The following is a 22,622-nucleotide window of genomic DNA, read 5'->3' as shown; positions in this document are numbered from 1 at the left end:
CTAACAAAAAATGTACTGAGAAAAAACACAGTTAAATACCTCAACCATATTTATTTATTTTATGATTTATATATTCACCCACATGATGAAAGATTACTTATACTAAATATCCCAAATCCTCCAAACGACAAATTAAACAAGCCTACACTTTAAGACAATAAAATGTTTAGAGAAAAGACAAAGTCAAATAACCCTAACCACCAAAATTATATTAGATTTCCATGTTAACCCACACGATTTAAGATTAAAAACTAATATCCAAAATCCCCAACCACAAATTCACTTTGTCAGGCTCCATTATGCATGTTGCTAGTGCTTCAGTGTCACAATCATATCAGTTGTACTTTTGTTTCCAGATTTTATTTTCCTCTCTTCAAAGCTCTGCAGAACAATCAATGTGACTAACAATTGGATAAAACAGAGCTCTGAAACTCACCATGTCCACTTTCAGTTTCTGACTTCAGACTGTTAAAATTAAGCTGATAGATGGTTCACAACAGATTTAAATCAGGACAGGGTTTTTTTTGTAGAGTGATTTAGTTTAAATGTGACACATATAGCTACAGATGGAAAGTATAGTCTAAAAGAGCTCATGAAGAAGTAAAAAATAAAATGTTGTTGTTTAATTTAATCCTTATTTATTTATTTATATTAGTTTGAGAATGTATGTTCCTACGTCTTGATCTGAATTATTTCACTGAGCGATGAGTTCTTGGTTTTCATCCTGTATGCAAACAAAGACAACACAGTTAAGTGCATTAATAAGTAGAGTAGTTCAGTTTAGAGTTTACCTGGAGAAAGGTGAAATACATGGTAACTGAAGCAGGTCACTAGACTGCACTGGAAAACTGACTTTAAGAGGTAGTTAAACGCTTTTCTTTCAAAATAAAATGGCTAACTGCAAGATCAGAAGCTGTCACACAGCATGTAATGACTTTTACCTGCTCATATCCCCATCCTAATGTTCCTAGATTAACCTATGCTTAAGCACCTTTTTTAACATTACCTTTTATGGACGACTGCACCACTGTTCAAAGTGCCTCTCAGCAGCCTTGAGACTTGTTTCATCATTTTTCTTGAAGTAAATCCTGATAGACCACTCTGAAAAGTACACTGGGAGAAGCCTGGATACCTGCTGAGAATAACAGCAGTTTGAGAGGAGAAATGTATCAGAGACTTCCGCAGGGATAAATATACAATAACAGCTCATGCAAAAAAGAAAGAAAGGGTCCATTATTTGTTGCAATTGCTCTTGTTCTGACCTTGTCTGTGTCGATTAGTTTTGCATTGTCGGGATCTTCTTTGCTGTAGAAATACACTTTCTTGATGGGATCATTCTCACCTTTCCCATAATCAAGAGAGGTGACCTAAAAGAAGAATGAGAGATGGACATCATTTTATAAGAGATTCCACAACAGAGAGTCAACAAGATTTAGGATTTCATGAAAAGTGAAGTGATAAGACAAAAAACCTTACCACAACTGCAAAGTCAGCTTTTGTCAGCCCATTGTTAATAACCGAGCTAAAGCTAGCTTTCCAGTGCTTCTTCACCATCTGATGGAGGGGGAGAGAGGGGGAGAATCCAAAATATGGCAAAAATAAGTATTGTATCGTATTGTATACCACAATAATCTGTTATTTAGATTTTTAGATTTTTATTTTTATTTTGCGGGACTCCACAAACTGATTTTGGTGGTCAAAGGTTAAGGTTAATGTGACCTTTACAAAAGTGATTCAAGCCATTAATATAATAAAACTCCATACAACAATGATGACAAAAGTTCATGCAAAACATTAATGTTTTATGTAGCCAACTCTTGATAAACAGGGATGTGTCTGAAATCTGAGTATCTCTAATGGGACTCAGCTTTGTTTAAATAAAATCAATGTTCACATCAATATAAAGCAGACATGTAATGCAACACAGACACAAAAACGTTGGTGCACACCTTAGTCATTTCTTTGGTCTCTGTCAGAATTTCGCCAACACACTTGTAGAGGTCTCGTTTGATGATCCTGTTGAGAATCTCTTTAGCCTCTGCCGTGTCAGGAGATTGGAGTATTTTTTCAAACACTTGATCTACAAAAAAATAAAAATAAGGGTGGAGGACATGCAGGTGAGTTGAACAGACTATTTCATTCAGTGTTTCACCAATAAATAACTTAAAGCAGAAGTAAGTGATATATTTGTGTTAATATAAGTCTTAAATAGTTGTATCTTCCGACAGCAATCACTTCTATAGAGTGTTTGGTCTGAAACACGGGTCTGTCAGTCACTCTGCTCTGCTCTGAGCCCAGGAGAAAACATTTATCGTATCCTACAGTTTTTATCCAATGAGGAGAGAGAACGGCATGCAGGGCTGTGTGTGCAGCCAAGGGATGCACGTGAATGTGGTGACGTCGGGACGAGGACTGTTATGGTGCGTTCAAGGAAACTCGTGTTTTTCCGACCGTGAAGTGGTACCAGTTCGATCTGGTACGAGTTCACGGGTCAGAAGTTACGAGTGGCCGTTATAGTGACTTTCACCGGTAAAACAGGTCGGAAAAACACGAGTGGGTTGCCTGGAACGCTACAAAGTCGTAGGCTGTGACTTGAAGCTGTAATTTACGATTTCAAAAGCCTGCCTGGAACGCAGCATTAGCCAAAACCACCGGATCGCTTACTTCTGCTTTAACTTATAAGACTATAATTATAGTGGTTTGCAGATATTATTTTATATCAGTCATAGCATATTTGTTCTTAAACAATTTGGTGGTTTTCTGTTGCAGTACAATGATAGAGGCTTCCAAACTGTCTCTCTGTGCAGGTGGTACTTGTATCCTGTGCACTCACTGTATCTTAATATTGTTCAATCATGAGTTGTCAGTACACAGTGATATCTGCTGACCTGTCAGCTTGGTGTAGGCCTCCATGTCATCTATGGCCTCGGAGATCTTGAGGTGTTCATCTGCTTTTAAGAGGGCATCTCTGATCCTGGATAAACACACCCAATATTGTGACTTTTGAAAATATTTTTCTGTTGACCATACAAAGGAGTAAACCATGATGAAGTGGAAATGACCTTCATCAGAAAGAAGACCAAGGTAATGATATAAAGTAACACAGGGTGCAAGTGTAGGTACTTACATGGTCTCGATGAGCTTGTTCACCTTGTGCTGATAGGCTTTTCTGTGGAAACTGCATCTTGCATAGAACATCTCATACAGATTGTGCACCTCCTGTTCAGAGTATTGCCTATATGTTAGTCACAACTCACTAGATTAAAGGATTGTTGTTAAATGTCAGACCAAACCAATAACAATAGCAGCAAAAAAAAGCAAAGAAGAAGAAATGCAGTAGTACAGTAACATTGTTACCACCTTGTCTCTAACACAGATGTGCTTCTTCTTGCCCTTCTCTTCATCCACCTCACACACTCTGGCAAACTGGAAGAAGCGGTGATGATCAAAGTGGTTCTGGATGCCCAGGTGGTGGCAGTCCCTGAGAGAGTGAGGATGTGAGAGGAGAGAAAAAAACACTCATCATGGTGAGTCACTACCAAATGAATGCTGCATATTGCAAAACAGTCAAGAGAGTATTTTATTTGTTCAGGAGTATCGATACATTTTCAATTTCAATCACTTAAAAAGTGAATATTTCTCAAGTAGCTCACCTGGCAAAGTAGTCAAACTTGTCCACATCAATGTCATTTGTTTTGTTGGCCACGATTTCATAGAGGAAGGACTTGTCTTCGTCTCGACCTTTATATGACCACTGTGGAGACTACAGAACAACAGTGACATGAAACACTGGCTCCTGTAGCAATGATGATACTGATACTGACTTCACAACACAACATTCACACCAACAAGACTGACAGGTAGGCTACCTCCTCTCCTGTAGCAGTCTCCTGAGGTTCTCCAGTCATCATCTCTTTGATGAATTCTATGTCCTGTTCTGGCTTCAGGTCGTACTGCTCCATCACTTCCTCCAAGTGATTACTCTCAACCATGTGGTCAAACATCTTTAGAGAATTCTCCTCATGCTGTAACATACATAGACTCATTTAATTTACTGGTATATGAGTACAATAATGTACATTATCGCATTTTCAAAGTGAAAATGATATAGCTTCAGCTGAAAGAACTTCCCCAAACATGACAAAATACACAGAACATGAATTCTTGTCTAGTCACTCCAGTTTGTCCATCTGTGGTCATAATTCACATAATAACCATGAGCCTCGTAGTGCATATCCTGCCTCTAACACAGACATACAGCACTTACAGCCCAAGCTGCTTAGGAAATAATAGTGACAGGAAAAATCAGGCTTTGGAGGCTCTGTGAGATGCACAATCCTTTTGTATAAACAACATCATTATATTGGTTATATATCCCGATGATTAGCTTCCTGCTTGTAGCTTTTGTCTAAATATTAAGTCATATTTCAAAGAGATCAGAAATAGTTTCTTACCTTCCACTTTTTACCTTGACGAACCTATATAAACAACATCATTATATTGGTATATTCATATCCCAATGATTAGCTTCCTGCTTATAGCTTTTCTTCTACATATATCTAATCTTTGTTATTAAATAGTATATATTTCACAGAGAACAGAAATAGTTGAACTGTTTCTTACCTTCCACGTTTCACCTTTAGGTGTCTTGGGGATGAACTTTTGATCGAACAGATGGGAAAAGGGCCCATGTCCTAAATACCCAGAAACAAAAACAAAATAATCTTATCAGTCAAAAACTGTCTGAAGATGTAAATGTGCCTTGATTAGATCATTATTCATTTTAAAATGTGTGTCACTCACCCATGTCATGGCATAGACCTGCAATTTGCACACAAAGGACGTCTCTGTAAGGCTGTCTTTACACTGCACGGTTCAAGTGGCCCAATTCCGATTTTTTTCTCTCAAGTGGCTCAGATCGGATCTGTAACATGAATGTGTAAACGGGACAAATGCGCATGGAATCAGATATTGTCAGATCAGATTCAGGCTCCCGTTATATGTGGAAATAAATCAGATACAAATCGGATCTCTGCCAATGCGTCTGCAGTCTAAACAGACAGATCGGATCTTCCCTGGCAATGCGTGTCATACGTCATCAATGATAATATTAATTCACGTGCTCACGCGTCTCGCTGAACCTCTGTAGTCCGTGATTGACACGTGGGGCTGACCTGGACTACCGTGGCCAGCTGTGGCCAGCTGTAATCACTGTCACTGGCGTTACAGTGTTTAATAAACTCGTCGTCCCTGTAAATGAGGGAAACCTCAGTGACCAACGAGTTAAAATAAAGGTTTAAATAAATAAAAAAATAATTTTTGTGGTGTCCGCGCGTCTGTTTTTTTCCCCCCCTCACTAGTTCTTGTTTTCATATAGCCACTACAGTAACATTCATTTCTATGCGGATCGATACGAGGGCAAGCGAGGGAGCGCGAGATAAACACCAGATTTCACGTTTTCCTACCGGTAAAAACTGAACCGAGCCGATAAGAAATCAAGAGAGGAAAAACAAACATTGTATACATGTGTCCAAGAGGCTGTCCCCGTCCTCACGACGTGAGCGACGGAGGATCAAACGGTGGCACAACTGTCACCGTCACTCAGCTGCTCATCTCACAGCAGCTCCGCTCCACGCAGCCACTTCACTAACGTTATTTTGTAACGTTCACTTTGTAAGTGACGTGTTGGATATAAACTCTGAACACCAGACACACCTTTGTTTAAAAATATTCTTATATTATTACGTGACAATTTCCTGAAATCACTAGTTTATTTCCAGCGGGTCGTTTCATGCAAGCACAGCAGGTGTAAATGCAGATTATCAGATCTGGGTCACTTCTGATAGAACATGTAAATAGACAGTCAAAAAAATCGGATATAGGCAACAAATCGGAATTGGGCATCAAGACCTGCAGTGTAAAGACAGCCTTAGTGATGCCGAGTTCAGGCTGCTTTGATTTCAGAGCTTTTGCAAATTCTCCCGCTAAGTGTGCCACCCTGTTCAAACATATGCAATATATACACACACAGAGGTTTATTTTTATTATGTATGTTACTGCAAATAGATTTCTTTCAACATGATGTGATTATCATTGGGCACATGTCTGAAAACACACAGACATACCCAATTGAGTGTTCAAAGCGGTTGTGGCTGGCTCCAGGGAAAACATAGTAGGCCGCTCCAAGCTGTTTGATGTGTCGCAGTCTGTCAAACTGAGGTGTGTTTATGATTTTGACCAGAAGTGGGTGTAACTCCACATGGCCGTGGATGGGATCATTAAACACCTGTCAGGAAGCAGAAGAATAAAACACATCCAGTTTGCTTATTATCCACAAAAGTTTGGTGTCATTTTCTTTACAGCTTCCTATATTCCCTTCCCAATAGATGACTTGGCATGAAGCAGGAACATGCACACCGTTGTTTTCCCCCCTTTTTAGTCCATGTCATCTCAGAAGATAAAATAGCCCAATTCACTGAGCAGATGTTCAGAGCTGAAGTGTTTCCTTGGAGCACAAAAAGTGATGAACATGGTTCTTGGGACATGTTTTGTTACAAAAGTTGCTCTAGTAAGTTGGTTTGATAGTGGTATGTGCATTTGCAGCATTTTAGCCAAAATGATAATATGTTTCCTAAATTTTCTTGTGATTTGTCTGTTTTTGCATCACCTGACTCCATACTAAAAACCCTGTGATGTATGATCCGATACATTACCTTGGGCTTCTCTTTGCCCTGTGGCTCAGTGGTGCTGTGCAGCATTTTCAGATGTTTGCAAAGAAAGACAAAAATCAATTGAAGAGATAGGTTAGTTTAAACTCTTTAAGAGGCGGATGATGCACAGAACTAGTGCTACTTCTTCATAGGAATGAGCTTTTTATATACAGTACCTTTCTATGGAGTTTTTTCTCAGTCGATTTGAGGGTCTAAGGACAGAGGACGTTGTTATGATGCCATGTAAAGCCCTTTGAGACAAACTGTAAAATCGGGCTATACAAATAAAATTGCCTTGCCTTGCCTCCTTCCATCAATAATTATTATTCTGAATGTTATGGACAGCCACTCACCTCTCTTCTGGTTCCATGTGTGCATCGTCATCATCATCAGCAGCAGTGAAATGTCTGATAACAGTGATCTTTTTGTCTGTGTAAAGAGGAAAAACTTAATAGCAGTCCTGTAAAACATGACATTTATTATGAGGAGACAGTCTTGATATTATCATTTCTCACAACACAGAAGCATAGAGAATGTCCTGGGTTAAAGCAGCTCTACTATTTATTTAATCTACCAAACCAGAAAACCAACCTTGAAATTTCTTTTTTTTCCCCTCGTACTGACGCAATTCCTCTGCTCTATATTTTGTGTACTCTTTAAGCAACTCCACTGGAAATGCTTTCTCTTCTGTTTTTCTTGTTTTTTTGACGCTGCGAGAGGTTAAGTCATATGTTGGACGTTCAGCCATGTTGTTGATGCAGAATAGTCACACCTATATGTTACTGATCAAGTTTGACCTAGACAGAAGAAACACAGGGTGTGAAAAATACTCGGCTGCCCCGTCTCTAACACACAGATCAGACTCACTACAATCATAATGAAGGTCTGTTGTGATTGGTTGAACAACAAAGACTATTCAAAACTTGAAAAAAAAAACTGAATTTCAAAAGACAAATAGACAAGACAGAACAACAAAACAATGAAACAAGATTTAAGAAAACACATAATATATGAGTTTAACTATTTAAAAAACTTTTAATTGTAAAAAAAACAAAAAAAAACTGGGCATTGAGTGCCTCAGTAGGTTTAGCAGGAAAATCATGTATGTAGAGGCTATAGTCCTCGCTGCAGTCGGCACCGGTTCGAATCTCACACCGGGCGTCCATCTACTGCATGTCACTCCCCCTGTCTCTGCCTCTCCACTATACTATCCAATAAAGGCATAAAAAGCCCAAAAATATACTTAAAACATTTTTTATTATTAACAAGAACTGAATTGTGTGACATGTAGAATCACACAAATATGTCTTGGTCAGAAGATTACTGAACAACTTTGCCTATTTCACTGCTGTTAATAGGAAACACCACCGACACCCACACACAGTTATGTTTCTATTGATGTTATTTCATTTTCTGTACTCACTGTTATGTCCAGCACTGGTGTCATCCCTTGATCTCTGTTATGCGTCTGTCTGCTCTTTTAAATCAATAAAGCTCCACCCACACCCATATCACATGTAACACAGCAGCACTGTAACTGGCCAATATCGTTTCACTTTAGTTTTACAGTCATAAGACGTTTGGCTGTGTTTGTATGTATGCAGTATGGGAAAGCAAACAAAGTGTTTAAAAAAAGCATAATGTCCTCCTGTGGGGTCCTACCTTAAAAGGGGGAACTAGGCAAGCCCAGTCTCTTTTTCTCTGTTTTGTTAGTTTTCTGTAATGATCTGAGTGTGACTATTAACACTTTTGATTGGATTTCATTTTCTTGCTCAGTGCACACAAATAAAAAAAAATAAAAAAGTCTTCCCTGTGTGTCTGAGCATGATAGACAGAGAGAGAACATGGGGTAAGGAAGGACTGAGGAAGGCAATTCTAAACGGTTGTAGCTTTTCAACTTTTATTTTTAAACACTTAAAGCAGAAGTAAGCGGAATATTTGTGTTAATGTAAGTCTTAAATAGTTGTATCTTCCGACAGCAATCACTTCTATAGAGTGTTTGGTCTGAAACACGGGTCTGTCAGTCACTCTGCTCTGCTCTGAGCCCAGGAGAAAACTTTCCTTGTATCCTACAACCTTTATCCAATGAGGAGAGAGAACGGCATAAAGGGGCAGTCCTCTCTGTGTGTGCAGCCAAGGGATGCGCGTGAATGTGGTGACGTAGGGACGAGGGCGGGGACTGCTAACTCCATCTGCTGACAGGAAGTTAGACAAAACCACCGGATCGCTTACTTCTGCTTTAATGTTCATATACTCAAAATATTTTGACCATTCAGCCAAACCACATCAGAATGTGGTCTGAGTGAGCTGATGTCAGTACGTCCTCAGTGTGTCATCTGTGCCTTTTCATTTGTGTTTGGGGCTGTCAGCTTGTTCAGGAGGAACTTTCTCTGATGGAGGACAAAATTTGCTTCCCTGATGCAAATTGAGTGGAGCAGGAGACAGTCAGTACGTTTACATGCACATCTTAATAGAGCTATGCTCAAAACTCTATTTTGGTATCTAATTTGACTTCTGTCCCTGTCCCAGTTTACATGCAACAGACAAAATCGGGTAGGGTTCTGGGACCCCCTGCTTTGCCTGAGGCAGGAAGAGCTAGGCACGTGCAGAGGGGGGTGGGGGGCATGATGCCCAAAGTGCCCTTTTGTCTGTGCTTCTTTTTTTTTTTGCATGTGTGAAGGCCTGTCAGTAGCCCTTCAAGAATAACATTTAACAAATAATAATAATAATTTATGTAGCCTTTATGAAATGACCTGGCTCCCCTTGGTCACATGTCCCGACGTGCCCCCGCCACTGCGAGAGACGGGCTCGGCCCAAAATCCAACAGATCACATGTTACAGCAACATTATTACACAGCTCTATTGAATCCTGCTCTCTGATTGGTCCATCGCTGCGTTCTACGGTCCGTTATTTCTGTATAATGACCGTCGTCAAGTATAACAGACCGTTGCTAGGGACACCGCTCTGATCAGCGCAGTTGATTAAAATACGACTTTCATCGATTTGTAATTGCATCATTTAGCGAATCTGCAAGACTGGTCACGTCCGCTGTTTTGCTGAGCCTCCTCCCGGTCGTGTATTTCAGAATGCCTTTTTTTGTCATTAAACTCTCTGTATAACGAAATTAGAGCCCCCCCTTCAGTGCAAACAAGCAATACCATAAAAATACAATATAAAAACACTTTCAATAATATAAAAATAAATAGAGAATAAATAAATTATATGCACAGTATATAGCACAGTGAATTGTGTATATTGCACAGTACGTTGAGGTAGTTGGATATTGCAATATATAATGAGGTAGTCCGGGGTGTGTCTGTGTGCGTCAGTGCATGTGTGAGGGAGTCAGCTGAGCCATCAGCTGATCTGCTCGGTGTTGACAGCTACGCTGTTGGTGCTGATTTAGAGCTTGACGTCGTGGCCTACCAGATCTAACGCTACGCTTGATTTTATAGTTTAAAATGCTGCTCAGGGAATCCACTGTAATTTCACACCAGTCGCTCGTCTTCAATAAGACTGGTTAACACCTGTTCATCTGGCTGCATCAAGCCACCTGCATGATCAGAAGATTACTTACGTAACAACTTCCCAAACACCCGACACCCACACCCAGTAATGGTTCTGTTTACTCTTTCTCTGTTACATGTTTGTCTGCTCTTTTAAATCAATAAAGTTCAACCCACACTGACATCACAGGTCCCATCATCAGCATTTTAGTCATGAGATGTTGACTTTGTTTGGATCAAACCAATTTTAATGAGATGCGAGGAGTATGTGAAAGAAAACTAAGCAAAGTGTTTTAAGAAAACAGCACCATCTGTGTCCTTGTTTGACTTTAATTAATAATCCTTTAATCATCATCATTGGTTTTATCCACAAGTGCACTTTTATTTTATAAAACCAAACAGAAAGCAAAAAACATACATAGTACTAATGTTTAGCACATTTACCATAGCATCACTAGTTTCACAATTTTCTCCAGAGGAAACAACCTGGTTGTATTACATTAGTTTGGTGTGGGACTTGGGGTTCTACCTAAAAAAACAACTTACTTTTTTCTGCAGCCTTGTCTATCCTCTTGGAGCCTACCTGATTTAAACTCTCCCCGCTCCCTCTTAGCTCTGTCTTCCATGAATCATTGTCCTAAAGGCCGTGATATACTTGCTGTAAACAACGCGAGCGCATCATGGCTGCCACGTGTTACCTGTGTCGCGTCACCTCGCGTCGAGGTGTGTGTTCGGTCACGGCCGACGCATCAAACGGGTGCAGGTAACGCGTGGCAGCCATGATGCGCTTGCGTTCGCGTTGTTTACAGCAAGTACTGTATATCTTGGCCCTAACTCAGTTCTTAGGTGGCAAAGTGGACCTATAACTGTACAATATTTCAGTCATACTACTGAATTTTGTCTTATGTCTGAAACATTATTGCTGTTCATTGTTTATTTATAAAAAGTATGTCTTTTTATACTGTATTTTGGACTTACTAATTTTCATATTTTTGCCTGAGGTAATTTTGGTGCCTCCTTTGAAACTGAGAGAGAGAACAAATGGATTTGTGTTTGGGACTGTCAACTTGGTTGTCACCCTTGAGGACAAAATTTGCTTCCCTGATGCAAATTGGGTGGAGCAGGAGACAATGAGAGGAGTGTTGACAGCTGGCTAGTCTGCCATTTTAAGTTAGCAGTACGGGAAAGCAAACAAATTTAAGCAAAGTGTTTTTAGAAAATAACATCATCTAGATGTCCTTGTTTGACTTTAACTTAATTATCCTTTAATCATCATTGGTTTTATCCATAACCACACTTTTCATTTAGAAAACCAAACAGAAAGCAGACGTGTTTTACAGTAAGAAAAAAAAAATCATACATAATGTTTAGCTCTGTTCACTTTTCCTTGGGGGATACAACCTGGTTGTATAATATTAGATTGGGGTGGGGAGTTACTGGTTTCTGAAACCTTGTAGCTCTCCCAGCTTCCTCCTCCTAGCTCTGTCTTACATGGATCACTGTCCTAACTCAGTTCTTATGCATGCAAAGTAAGAACAGGAGACCTCTAAGGTTATTCATCATTGTTTATTTATTATTGTGTATTGTGACAAGAAGGCCAGCTCTGTTAAAAGATGTCCCCTGTGGTGGTGGTGGTGGTGGTGGTGGTGGGTGTTACAGTCACTTTCGTAGTTGAGAGGGGGGGCTGCCATATTGTGTAATGTTTTGATTGATTGCCTGGCTACCTGTCCGCTTAAGTCTGACGTGAGCGGAAGGAGCAAGGGGATGCTGGGAAGACGCCAGAGTGAGAGCCGTGTCGAGACGCGGCTGCAGCCCCGCTGAGTAGTCAAGAGAAATTGACGATGAGAAAGGACGTATCACCTCAAGATTGAATTATCGTTTTAGTTATTGTCTCGTCTAAACACAAATGAACTGAGAAAGCCACGACCGCGTGATGACGGTCGGAAGTCGACGCACGCAGGACGCCGGTCAGCTAGGAGGGATTCGCCGGCCAAGCTACAGGTGATGACCGTGAAGCAACCGGTAAGTCAAAACCATTGGGCGATATGGCAGCGAATTCCCACCAGGCTCCAGGGTTTTGGTAATAGAAATATGTGCACCTGTGTCCGCCCTGAAGCCTAGACTTGTTAGAGCCTTAATTGTGAAGTTAACTTGCCAGGGTGGCGCGTGGTCGCGACAGTGGGTAACACTGTGGCAGCACTGAGCAGCTCCTTTAGTCTCAGGTTGCTGCACCCACATTGTGTGAAGGAGAGATATTACAAACATTTCCTTCAAGCTGCTGTCAAACACTGCACTTGGAAGTCCACACACACCTTAGACATTTAAATTCACAATGGAGACAACACCCGGCCCTTAATTGCGGAGCAGTCCTCCAGTCCCGTGGAACTATCTAGTTTACATATTAGCTTTTGGTGCCTCCTCTGCTCTATGCTGTTCATTTGCTTAAACAAATATTTCATTAAGGTACAGTATGAGGCCTGGTCACGAAAGCAAAGTAACACTCATTCAAAACGCAACCACAACATCATTTGGATAAACCAGTTCTCCCATGTGATGAGTAAGTTTCTATATTTCACACTGCAATCCTCTACATGCTTTTTATCCCACAACAGTCCTTGGTATACATCCTGTTACTGTAGATAATATGTTCCTGTTCATTTTACTGTGTATCTTCTCATGCGAATCACTTGGTACATGTCTACATGTCTTGGTACTGTAGGCTACAAGTTTGTTGTTATGATCATTATTATTATTATTCATACCGTGCAGCCCCTTTAGAGTCATCAGTATTGCTCCGAAGGCAAGAGGTCGGGCCATGCCACTGTAGATACACCTTTGTATGCTGAATCCGTGCATGAACACCTTTTAAGTTGCTCTCAGAGTGATCACTCTCATCCCCTCAAATGGCTTCAAAGTTAACATGCTTAATATGCTCTTATAATAGTGTATAATATTAAGCCTATAGTGTAGTGTGTTCTGTTTTATTTATTTCTATATTTATGACATTATGACATCTCCATGTATGTTTTTATGAATTTATGTTGTATGAATAGCTCTATGACGGTGTAGCCTACTGTAGAAACTGAATTGCCCTTCAGGGATGAATAGAGTTTTCTTTATCAAAGCACACACGACAATGGACATGTGTGCTTTGTAATGGACAATTTTTTTAATGAACTATATGGACTGTCTCTCACAATAGAGGTAAAATAACATGATCCTGATTTTGTGGCTTATAGTCCAGTAATTTTAGGCCAAAAAAGGGGTCAACGTTAAACAAATTGCAACAGAAGCAAACTCAACTGATTTTGTATCCTCAACATGTCCTGAGTGAGGGAAAAAAAGCCCCAAAGAATCCCATTAGGGGAAAGTTTTGAAAAACACCCAAACATATCCCATTTATACGCATATAAAAAAAAAAAATTCACATGAATAGGGTAAAATTTTTAACTTTTAGATATCTCCATGAAAATTACTGAGTTGATTACTTACATTAAGACAAACAAAAAATGTATTACAAGTTTTTTGAAATTCTTTGTTAACATGAGCAAATTTGCATAAATCTGCATAAATTTGCATAAATTGCACCGTTTTGACGGCACATGTATATATGAAGTTGCTGTGGTGGTACCGGCATGAAAATTGGAATGAGTTGACTCCATCGGTCAACCAACATGAAACCACTTTAAATTTCAAGATGACTGCAATTTTTCAAGACAGCCACATCCTTAGTAGAGCAGGTATGACATGCTCCGTCTCTATTAATGCTCATGGGCCTAAATTGGTTCCATTCCTTAAGTTTTTTAACTGTAATATGTTAATAAGATTGAACAAGACATTTTCACCTGCTCTACCCAATGTTTAGATCAGGTGCTGTATATGCAAATTAGCCATACGTAATTGGATTATGCACTGTTGGCTCATGTCATACCTGCTCTACTAAGGATGTGGCTGTCTTGAAAAATCAACCAAAACCCGGCCATAGCAGCGTATTTCAGTTTGTGCGAATCAGGGGATTTTACAGTCATCTTGAAATTTAAAGTGGTTTCATGTTGGTTGACCGATGGAGTCAACTCATTCCAATTTTCATGCCGGTACCACCACAGCAACTTCATATATACATGTGCCGTTAAAACGGTGCGATTTATGCAAATTTATGCAGATTTATGCAAATTTGCTCATGTTAACAAAGAATTTCAAAAAACTTGTAATACATTTTTTGTTTGTCTTAATGTAAGTAATCAACTCAGTAATTTTCATGGAGATATGTAAAGGTTAAAAATTTTACCTTACTCATGTGAAAATTTTTTTTTATATGCGTATAAATGGGATATGTTTGGGTGTTTTTCAAAACTTTCCCCTAATGGGATTCTTCGGGGCTTTTTTTCCCTCAATCAGGACATGCTGAGGATACAAAATCAGTTGAGTTTGCTTCTGTTGCAATTTGTTTAACCTTTTCTCATAAAATGACTGGACTATTAAGTAGCTGGCATTATTCACTCTTGTTTGCTGTTCTGACCAGTTCTGTATTGTACAGTTAGTCATTTATTTGTTGACGATTAGACCAGGTTTCCATTTGTCCATTATCACCCAATCAATGCCTTCCTCAATATGTGAAGTTTTATTTTACAGGCTTTGTCATGAATCTGTGTACCCTTCGTCTTTCGTTTCGAACTGAAAAACTGAAAAACGAAAGAACGAAGGGTACATGGATTCTGAAAGTTTGCGGAAAAAAAAGATATGTTTTTAGTTTGCTTTTAAAAGAGGACACTGTTGTAGCAGACCATAGTTCATGTGGAAGAGAATTCCAGCAGTTTAAGAAAGCAAAGAAAAAGAAATGCAGCAGTAACTCTGTTACCACCTTGTCTCTAACTGTGTGTTCACACCAAAAGCTTCCAAAGCGTCAAAACGCCGGAAGTCAATTCATTTTCAATGAGAGCCCGGCGACACAGGAGACTCATTCAAAACACTACATGGGCTCATTTGAAGAAACCAAATGAGATCAGGTTTTTTAATCCTAGTTCATGTGATGAGTTGGTTTCTGTACTTCACACTGCAGTCCTCTTCATGCTTTTTTATCCAGCTGGCTACTGTACATGTCAACGGACTTGTTGCACCAGTGTTAATAAGAAATGCCTTGCCTTGGTTAAAATGACCATGACTGATGTTTCACAACAGATTTGAATGAGGGCAGGTTTTTGGAACAAAGAGTGATTTACTTTAGATGTGACACATCCAGCTAAAGATGTAGAACGTATAGTCTAAAAGCTAATGATGAAGATCAAAGCATGTAAATAATGTTGTAAATATGTGTATAATGTTAAACAGGGTTCAGTGTGTAATAAGTCATCCTCATTTACACCCGTAACTGTTTTTTATCGAGTTTCAGAGTGTTTGTTTGTTTCCATATCTTCATCTTAATTCCTTGGCCGAGCCTTGATTTCCTGGTTTCCGTCCTGCATGCAAAGAAAAACAACACAGACAAGGACATTAATAGGAGTAGTGCAGAGTTTACCTGGTGAGAGGTGAAATACATGGTTGCCCATAAAGCTGGAATAACATTTTTTTTCTTTTACCTGTTCTCATGAAAGGATTGTAACAATGTAATTTGTTCTTGATCGAGTGTAGTCTAAGTGTCTCAAAACTCTATTGATCAAAAATCCTTTCCAGATATATCACTGTGAAAACTGAAAATCACAATTAACCTTTATAATAGGAATAAAAAGAGGAATGTGTCTGAAAACAAAATAATTCCAACTTTATGGGCAACTGTGTACATGATAACAGAAGCAGGTCACTAGACTGCATTGGGGCTGAGGGCAGTTTCATTTGTCTTATATGGTAGAAATTTGACATGAAGATGTAGTTATAGCTTTTCTTACAAAAATTAAATGAGTAACAACCAAATACAGATGAGATGTACAGTAACACACAGCATGTAATAGCATGTTCCCTGCTTATATTCCTATCCTAATGCTTGTAACCTAACCTGTGCGTAATAACCTATTTTTAACAGACAGCTCTAGATATTACCTGAAGTATTTCAAAGTTGTTATTTGCGCACCACTGGCGAAAGTGCTCCTTTGCAGCCTCCAGACTCTCTACATCATTTTTCTTCAAGTAAACCCTGACAGACCCCTCTGAGAAGTGCTCTGGGAGAAGCCTGGATACCTGCAAAGAATAACAGCAGCTTAGCAGAGGCTTCATAAAGGAGCAATATACACAACAGCTCATGCTAAGGATTCGTTTTTTTTATTGTCTCTGCTTTAGTTCTGACCTGGTCTCTGGGGATTAGTTTTGCTTTGTCAGGTTCAGCCTTGCTGTAGAAGTGCACTTGACTACTGATGGGGTCATTTTCACCACTCCCATAATCGAGAGCAGTGTCCTAAAAGATGAGTGAGAGATGACTTTTATTTTATAGATGTCACAACAGAGATTTAGAAACATTTTCCAAATTAAAAATGTTGAACAAAACGAGAACAAGATTTCATAAAAAATTAGCTGGTTAAAGCTAAAACCTTACCACAAGTTCAAAGTCCCCTGCTGTTAGCTCGCTCATTTGACCACTACTCTCGATCCATTGCTGCTTCACCCTCTGAGAGAGGAGGACAGAGGGCAAGAAGTAAGAGGAACAAGATTGGAGAAACTATTTGAAAACAAACATGTTTACCTGAATTTGTCCATGTTAATTAGTTTTAAGGGGGATTCTTCTGGACTCAAGAATGAACTAATTAGATTTGGGTGATTAAAGGTCAAGGTTAATGTGACCTCACAAAGCAGTTTTAAGCCATTAGGGTGGTAAAACTCAACAAAACAATCATGACAGACACACACACACACACGCAAGCATGCACGACTGCTGTGAAGTATTATACAGTACAATAAAAACTTCAACGACAGACTGAGCATAACATTTGGGTGTGTTTAAATTTATTTTCAAAAATATGATTTGAAAATACGGTGTTTTCATTCACACTCCACAGTCACATGTCACCATGTAAAATAGACAGAAACATTATTGCACACCTTAGTCATGTCCTTATTCATGGTGACAACTGTACCCACACACTTGTAGAGGTCTCGGCTGATGATCCTGTTGAGAATCTTTTTGGCCTCTTTTAGGCCATCAGAGGAAGAGTAGAGTATTTCTTCAAACACTCGATCTACAGAAGACATCAGTGACAAAGGGTGGAGGACAGGTTAGTTGAACAGTTCAGTATTTCAACAGTAAAAGAGAGTTACATTGTGACATAAAATGGTTTAAACCACATTAAATTACATTTTATAGAAAGTTACTTATTAAACACAGACTTAAGCAACAGATCTAGCTAACTGTCTCTCTGTGCTGGTGGTACTTTGTGTCTCCTGTCCACTCTTTGTATCATAATATTGTTCAGGTAGGCGAGTTGTCAGTGCACAGTTATGTCTGCTGACCTGTCAGTTTGGTGTAGGCCTCCATGTCGTCTATGGCTGTGGAGAGATGGAAGATCCCCCCCCCTGAGCCCTCAATCCTGATGTGTTTATCTGCTTTTAAGAAGGCATCTGTGATCCTGGATAAACACACCCAACATATTGTGACTTTTGAGAATAATTGTTCTGTAGACCATACAAAAAAGTAAACCATGATGAAGTGGAAATAAAAAAGACCATGGTGATGATGTCAGTAACAACACAGGGTGCAAGCGTAGGTACTTACATGGTCTCGATGAGCTTGTTCACCTTGTGCTGATAGGCTTTTCTGTGGAAACTGCATCTTGCATAGAACATCTCATACAGATTGTGCACCTCCTGTTCAGAGTATTGCCTATAGGTTAGTCACAACTCATCTTAATATCTAACCCAACCCTAACAAATGCAAATGCAGCAGTAACTTTGTTACCACCTTGTCTCTCACACAGATGCGCCTCTTCCCGTCCACCTCACACACTCTGGCACACTGGAAGAAGCGGTGATGATCAAAGTGGTTCTGGATGCCCAGGTGGTGGCAGTCCCTGAGAGAGAGAGGATAGGAGAGGAGAGAAAAACATTTATCCAAATCACTCTGCTGCATAATGAAAAAAATGTCAAGAGTGTGTTGTTATTGTTCAGGGGAAATGATAGATCATCATTGTACATTAAAAAGTGAATATTTCTACAGTAGGCCTAGTTCACCTGGCAAAGTAGTCAAACTTGTCCACATCAATGCCATTTTTTTTGTTGGCCACAATTTCATAGAGGAAGGACATGTCCTGGCCTCGACGTTTTTTCGGCCACTGTGGAGACGACAGAGCAACAGTGAAATGAAACACTGGCTCCTGTAGCAATGATGATATACTGACTTCACAACATTCACACCAGTAAGACTGACAGGTAGGCTACCTGCTCTCCTGTAGCAGGCTCCTGAGGTTCTCCAGTCATCATCTCCTTGATGACTTTTATGTCCTGTTCTGGCTTCAAGCCGTACTGCTTCATCACTTCCTTCAAGTTATTTTTCTCAACCATGTGGTCAAACATCTTTAGAGAATTCTCCTCATGCTGCAACATGCAAAGTCATTTTATTAATATAGTTAGTACAAGAATGTGAATGGTCACATTTCAAAATAGAAAATGCAGTGGTTTCAGTAGAAAGAGTTTAACTTTCTCAAACATGACAAAATAAACAGAACATGAATCTTGTAATTGTAAAGTCATCATTATATTAGTAACATTGTTTCTCTTCCAACTTCACAACTAACACTAACATGTTCATGTCTAAACATGTCATGCTAATTATTTAACGTTTATATCTCACTGATTAGGTTCCTGAGCGTAGCTCCTCTGTGATTTTTTTTTTAGATTTTAGTTTTTTACTTGTCCTTCATTTTTAAGGTTATATTTTACAGACAACAGAAATAGTGAAACTGTTTCTTACCTTCCACTTTTTATCTGGAAGTGCTTTGTTGATGAACATTCCATCAAACAGATGTGAAAACGGGCCGTGTCCTATTATGCAATAAAATAATCATGTGAATTGAGACATTAGTGAGTTTATCTTGTCTGACATGTTTTATTTGAAATAGTCCACTGGAAGAGGAAGGTGTTTACTTCTAACTTTACTTTTTTGATAATTAAATTTGATCTTCTTGTTCTCATTTGCTTTTGATATGTAGTGATTTAAGAAAAGTTATAAGTTAAAGTTAAGTTAAGTTAAAGTTATTATTCATTTTAAAATGTGTGTCACTCACCCAGGTCATGGCAAAGACCTGCAATTGCCACACAAAGGACATCTCGGTCAGTGATGCAGAGTTTAGGCTGCTTTGTTTTCAAACCTTGTGCAAATTGTCCTGCCAAGTATGCCACCCTGTTAGACCATAAACATCACACACAAGAAAGAAAGAAAGAAAGAAAGAAAGAAAGAAAGAAAGAAAGAAAAACGGTCTTGAGAGTGGATTTAACATAAAAGAGTATTTCATGCCCTCTATGATACAGCAATGCATAAAGAACATAGAGGAAATGGGCAAATGTATGTTAATATGAGAGTATGACTGAAGATCTGTGGAAGATCAGTATTATGCGAAACATAATCATTGCTCCTCATCAACTTCAAACTGTCTGAAAACACACAGACATACCCAATTGAGTGTTCAAAGCGGTTGTGGCAGGCTCCAGGGAAAACATAGTAGGCCGCTCCAAGCTGTTTGATGTGTCGCAGTCTGTCAAACTGAGGTGTGTTTATGATTTTGACCAGAAGTGGATGTAACTCCACATGGCCGTGGATGGGATCATTAAACACCTTGGAGAAACAATAGAATAAAAAAATTGAAGATACAGTTATATGTCCAAAAGTGAACTACAGCTGCATTGTGTCATCCGGAGAGTTCAGTGAACTACTGTAGACTTTGGTACAAAAAGTATGTAGGCCTACCTGTCATGGGCACACCTGTTGCCGTATCACAGTGTATTTTATATTTACTGAAAACTACAAACATTGAAGAAATGTGGCCCACTTTGGATCGTCTCTTTTTGTCACCCCTGAATATAATTCTGTTGTCCTCTGTGTAGCTTAGAGCGTCCTTCCTGTCTGTATGTTTTTGTAAAGTTTCACCAGCTCTGAATGTGAATGATGTCTGATCAGGTGCGTTTTATGTTACCTTGCCTTCAACTTTGATCTGTTGCTTGAAGATACTGCACAGGATTTTCAGTCACCATGTCACAAAATGACAAAAAAAAAAAAACAGAGAGGAACAAGGGGAGAAGTGATGTTGGTTTAATCAGTCAGATACTGTATATAAGCACATTGTTGCACTTCCACTTAGTACTTCCACTTCAAAGTTGTTGTTGTTTTGTTTTTTTAACAAATTTTCTTTCTATTCATCGTAGTTACAATGTTACAATTTTCACAGTCTGGATCGACAAGGGGAGACACTCACCTCATACGCACCCCTTCTTGCACAAGAGGATCTGTTGGATCCTTCAGCCTGGCAACAGTGATCTTTTTCTCTGTATAAAGGAGTAAAGAAGGAAAGAGTTAACAGTGGTCCCATAATCTTGATATTCATTCATATTTCATTCTCCACATCACATAAGCAGAAGGAATGTCCTGTGTTAAAGCAGCTGTCAACTGGCTAAATTCTTAAGGCCAAGAGGTGTAACAGTAACGAGAAAACCAACCTTTAACTGTTTTTTTGCATCTTTTCAGGAACTGACACAATTCCTCCTCGTCCCATCCCTCACAGTCTGGTGGCAGCTCCAGAGTCAGTGTTGTCTTTGCCATTTTGTTGCTGTCAGAGGATGTTTCCTCCGTAGGACGTTTTCCCAGGCTGATAATGCAGGATACTGTAGTTACACCAACAATAATGTCATATGATGTTTGCTTAACACAGTTTATGAGGACAGACTAGATTTATTGCCTCAGCCACATGTAATAGGCTGGTCACTCCTCTAATAATCTGGTCTATTGTAAATGGCTGATTGATTTCAGAAAAATCAACCTACAAAAGTGCAGTGAAATGACACCGGTCATCCAGCTGGGATAAAAAGTTAGTGTACTGGCAGATATGATTTACAGTCTGTGTATATTCGTCAGATAGGGTAGCCAAAAAGAAATCTAATATATTTAAACGGTAACCAGGTCCTGTGGGTAAATGGTACATAATGGTCAAAGTCAACTTTATTGTCAATTGCTGGGGCAATTAAACGTTTTGCTCATCCCTCCATGATGCGACATACAGTCAATTTGATTTTCTTAATCTTTCTTGATCCAGTCTGAGCCACGATCATTGTCTGTCTCACATGTTATACGTTTCATTTTTCCCTAGTTCACAGAGATTATAATCCAGTGTTCGTTTTAGTGGTGCAGCCTATAACATCAGTGTTTAAACACTAATTGTCACCCTTGTTCCAGAGTGCTACCCTGGAGGAAAACCTTTGGGAAAAACAAGCCTACTGTTTAAACACTGTTACTATGAGCCCATAGCAGCAGTGATCTGACATAGAATTTGTTTTCTGAGATATCTGGGCATCAAAGATACGTTCGTGTGCTTGGTCATATGTTCAAATTTTTTGCTATTTTAGTCACAAGGGCCAGGTGGTAACAATTGAGGCCTCTGACAATTATGCAAATAATCATAAGCATTTTGAACACACACGCACGCACACACACACACACACACACACTCCACCACCCTAAATATTTCTTGGCCTGAAAATGACTTAACAACTTTACCTATTTCACTACTTTTATGTTAAATTGTACTTCTATCAGTAATGCTACCTGATGTTATATCATTGTCTGTACTCACTGTTTTATCCAGCGTTGGTCTCTCCTCTAATCTTTTTGTATTTGTTTGCTCTTTAAAATCAATGAAGCTCCTCCCACACTCACATCACAGGTAACATCAGCAGCATTGTAACTGGTCAACATTGTCTGTGTCCTTGTTTGACATCAGATGAACAGTCATACCATGTTTGGGTGTGTCTATTTCAATGCAGTTTTATTTTGGTAAACCAATCAGAAAGCACACATAACAACACATACATAATGTTTAGCCCTGTTACCATAGCATCACTAGTTTCACAGGTAACAGGTATCCCTCTACAACAACCTGGGTTATAATATTAGATTTGGGTGGGGTCCTGCCTTAAAAAGGTCCCGGTTTCTGCAACCGCTTGTCCAGGGGCGGGGTGGCCACAGGGAGGTTCGGGAGGATTCCCGAACGGCCGGTCTGTTCTGGGCCGAACCGGCCGGTGGTCAGATATTATTATTTTTTTATTTTTTTTAATGTAAAACGGGGCCGCGGCCCGCGATTAAACAGGCAGCCTGCCCTTACAGCCCTTGTAGGTGGCAGATTGGAACCAGACTGGGTCACTCTAATATCTTGCATTTTAAGGGGGGATACGAGCGGCCCCCCCTCTCAATTTGAGCTGATGGCTGATCCTTGTTCCTAT

The 22,622-nt window shown here is 39.5% G+C and overlaps 2 protein-coding genes across 2 annotated transcripts; both read right to left on the bottom strand.

The window, feature by feature from the left end:
* Positions 1 to 1,895: 1,895 nt before the first annotated feature.
* On the bottom strand, positions 1,896 to 6,758 carry LOC146984776 (deoxynucleoside triphosphate triphosphohydrolase SAMHD1-like). The gene is made up of 11 exons (XM_085783215.1): positions 6,714 to 6,758; positions 6,126 to 6,286; positions 5,926 to 5,998; positions 4,804 to 4,855; positions 4,624 to 4,694; positions 3,870 to 4,025; positions 3,654 to 3,754; positions 3,361 to 3,481; positions 3,128 to 3,219; positions 2,889 to 2,974; positions 1,896 to 2,080 (listed from the first exon to the last, which is right to left on the bottom strand). The coding sequence occupies exons 1-11, from the start codon at positions 6,756 to 6,758 to the stop codon at positions 1,896 to 1,898; spliced, it is 1,143 nt and encodes a 380-aa protein (XP_085639341.1).
* An 8,876-nt stretch (positions 6,759 to 15,634) lies between these two features.
* LOC146984775 (deoxynucleoside triphosphate triphosphohydrolase SAMHD1-like) lies at positions 15,635 to 20,949 on the bottom strand. Its single transcript, XM_085783214.1, has 16 exons — positions 20,847 to 20,949; positions 20,606 to 20,675; positions 20,327 to 20,360; positions 19,808 to 20,025; positions 19,421 to 19,536; positions 19,108 to 19,178; positions 18,576 to 18,731; positions 18,369 to 18,469; positions 18,100 to 18,208; positions 17,914 to 18,005; positions 17,652 to 17,767; positions 17,244 to 17,380; positions 16,741 to 16,812; positions 16,495 to 16,602; positions 16,251 to 16,388; positions 15,635 to 15,673 (listed from the first exon to the last, which is right to left on the bottom strand). The coding sequence occupies exons 1-16, from the start codon at positions 20,947 to 20,949 to the stop codon at positions 15,635 to 15,637; spliced, it is 1,680 nt and encodes a 559-aa protein (XP_085639340.1).
* Positions 20,950 to 22,622: the final 1,673 nt, after the last annotated feature.

This window comes from Trachurus japonicus, chromosome 7 (assembly GCF_045865225.1).
Source record: "Trachurus japonicus isolate A0001 chromosome 7, Traja_1.0".
Lineage (NCBI taxonomy): Eukaryota > Metazoa > Chordata > Actinopteri > Carangiformes > Carangidae > Trachurus > Trachurus japonicus.
This window is presented reverse-complemented; position numbering and strand designations above follow the sequence as displayed.

Bases quoted from the DNA above. Each gene is read 5' to 3' on its own strand.
- LOC146984775 (XM_085783214.1), bottom strand. From the start codon at position 20,949: ATGGCAAAGACAACACTGACTCTGGAGCTGCCACCAGACTGTGAGGGA. The intron at 19,179-19,420 runs GTGAGTGACACA...ATTGCATAATAG, and splicing joins AGGTCTTTGCCATGACCTGG to GACACGGCCCGTTTTCACAT. The intron at 15,674-16,250 runs GTAATATCTAGA...CTTTGCATGCAG, and splicing joins ACAACTTTGAAATACTTCAG to GACGGAAACCAGGAAATCAA.
- LOC146984776 (XM_085783215.1), bottom strand. From the start codon at position 6,758: ATGCTGCACAGCACCACTGAGCCACAGGGCAAAGAGAAGCCCAAG. The intron at 6,287-6,713 runs GTAATGTATCGG...GCTTCCTGACAG, and splicing joins AGGGCAAAGAGAAGCCCAAG to GTGTTTAATGATCCCATCCA. The intron at 3,220-3,360 runs GTGGTAACAATG...TACTCTGAACAG, and splicing joins ACATCTGTGTTAGAGACAAG to GAGGTGCACAATCTGTATGA.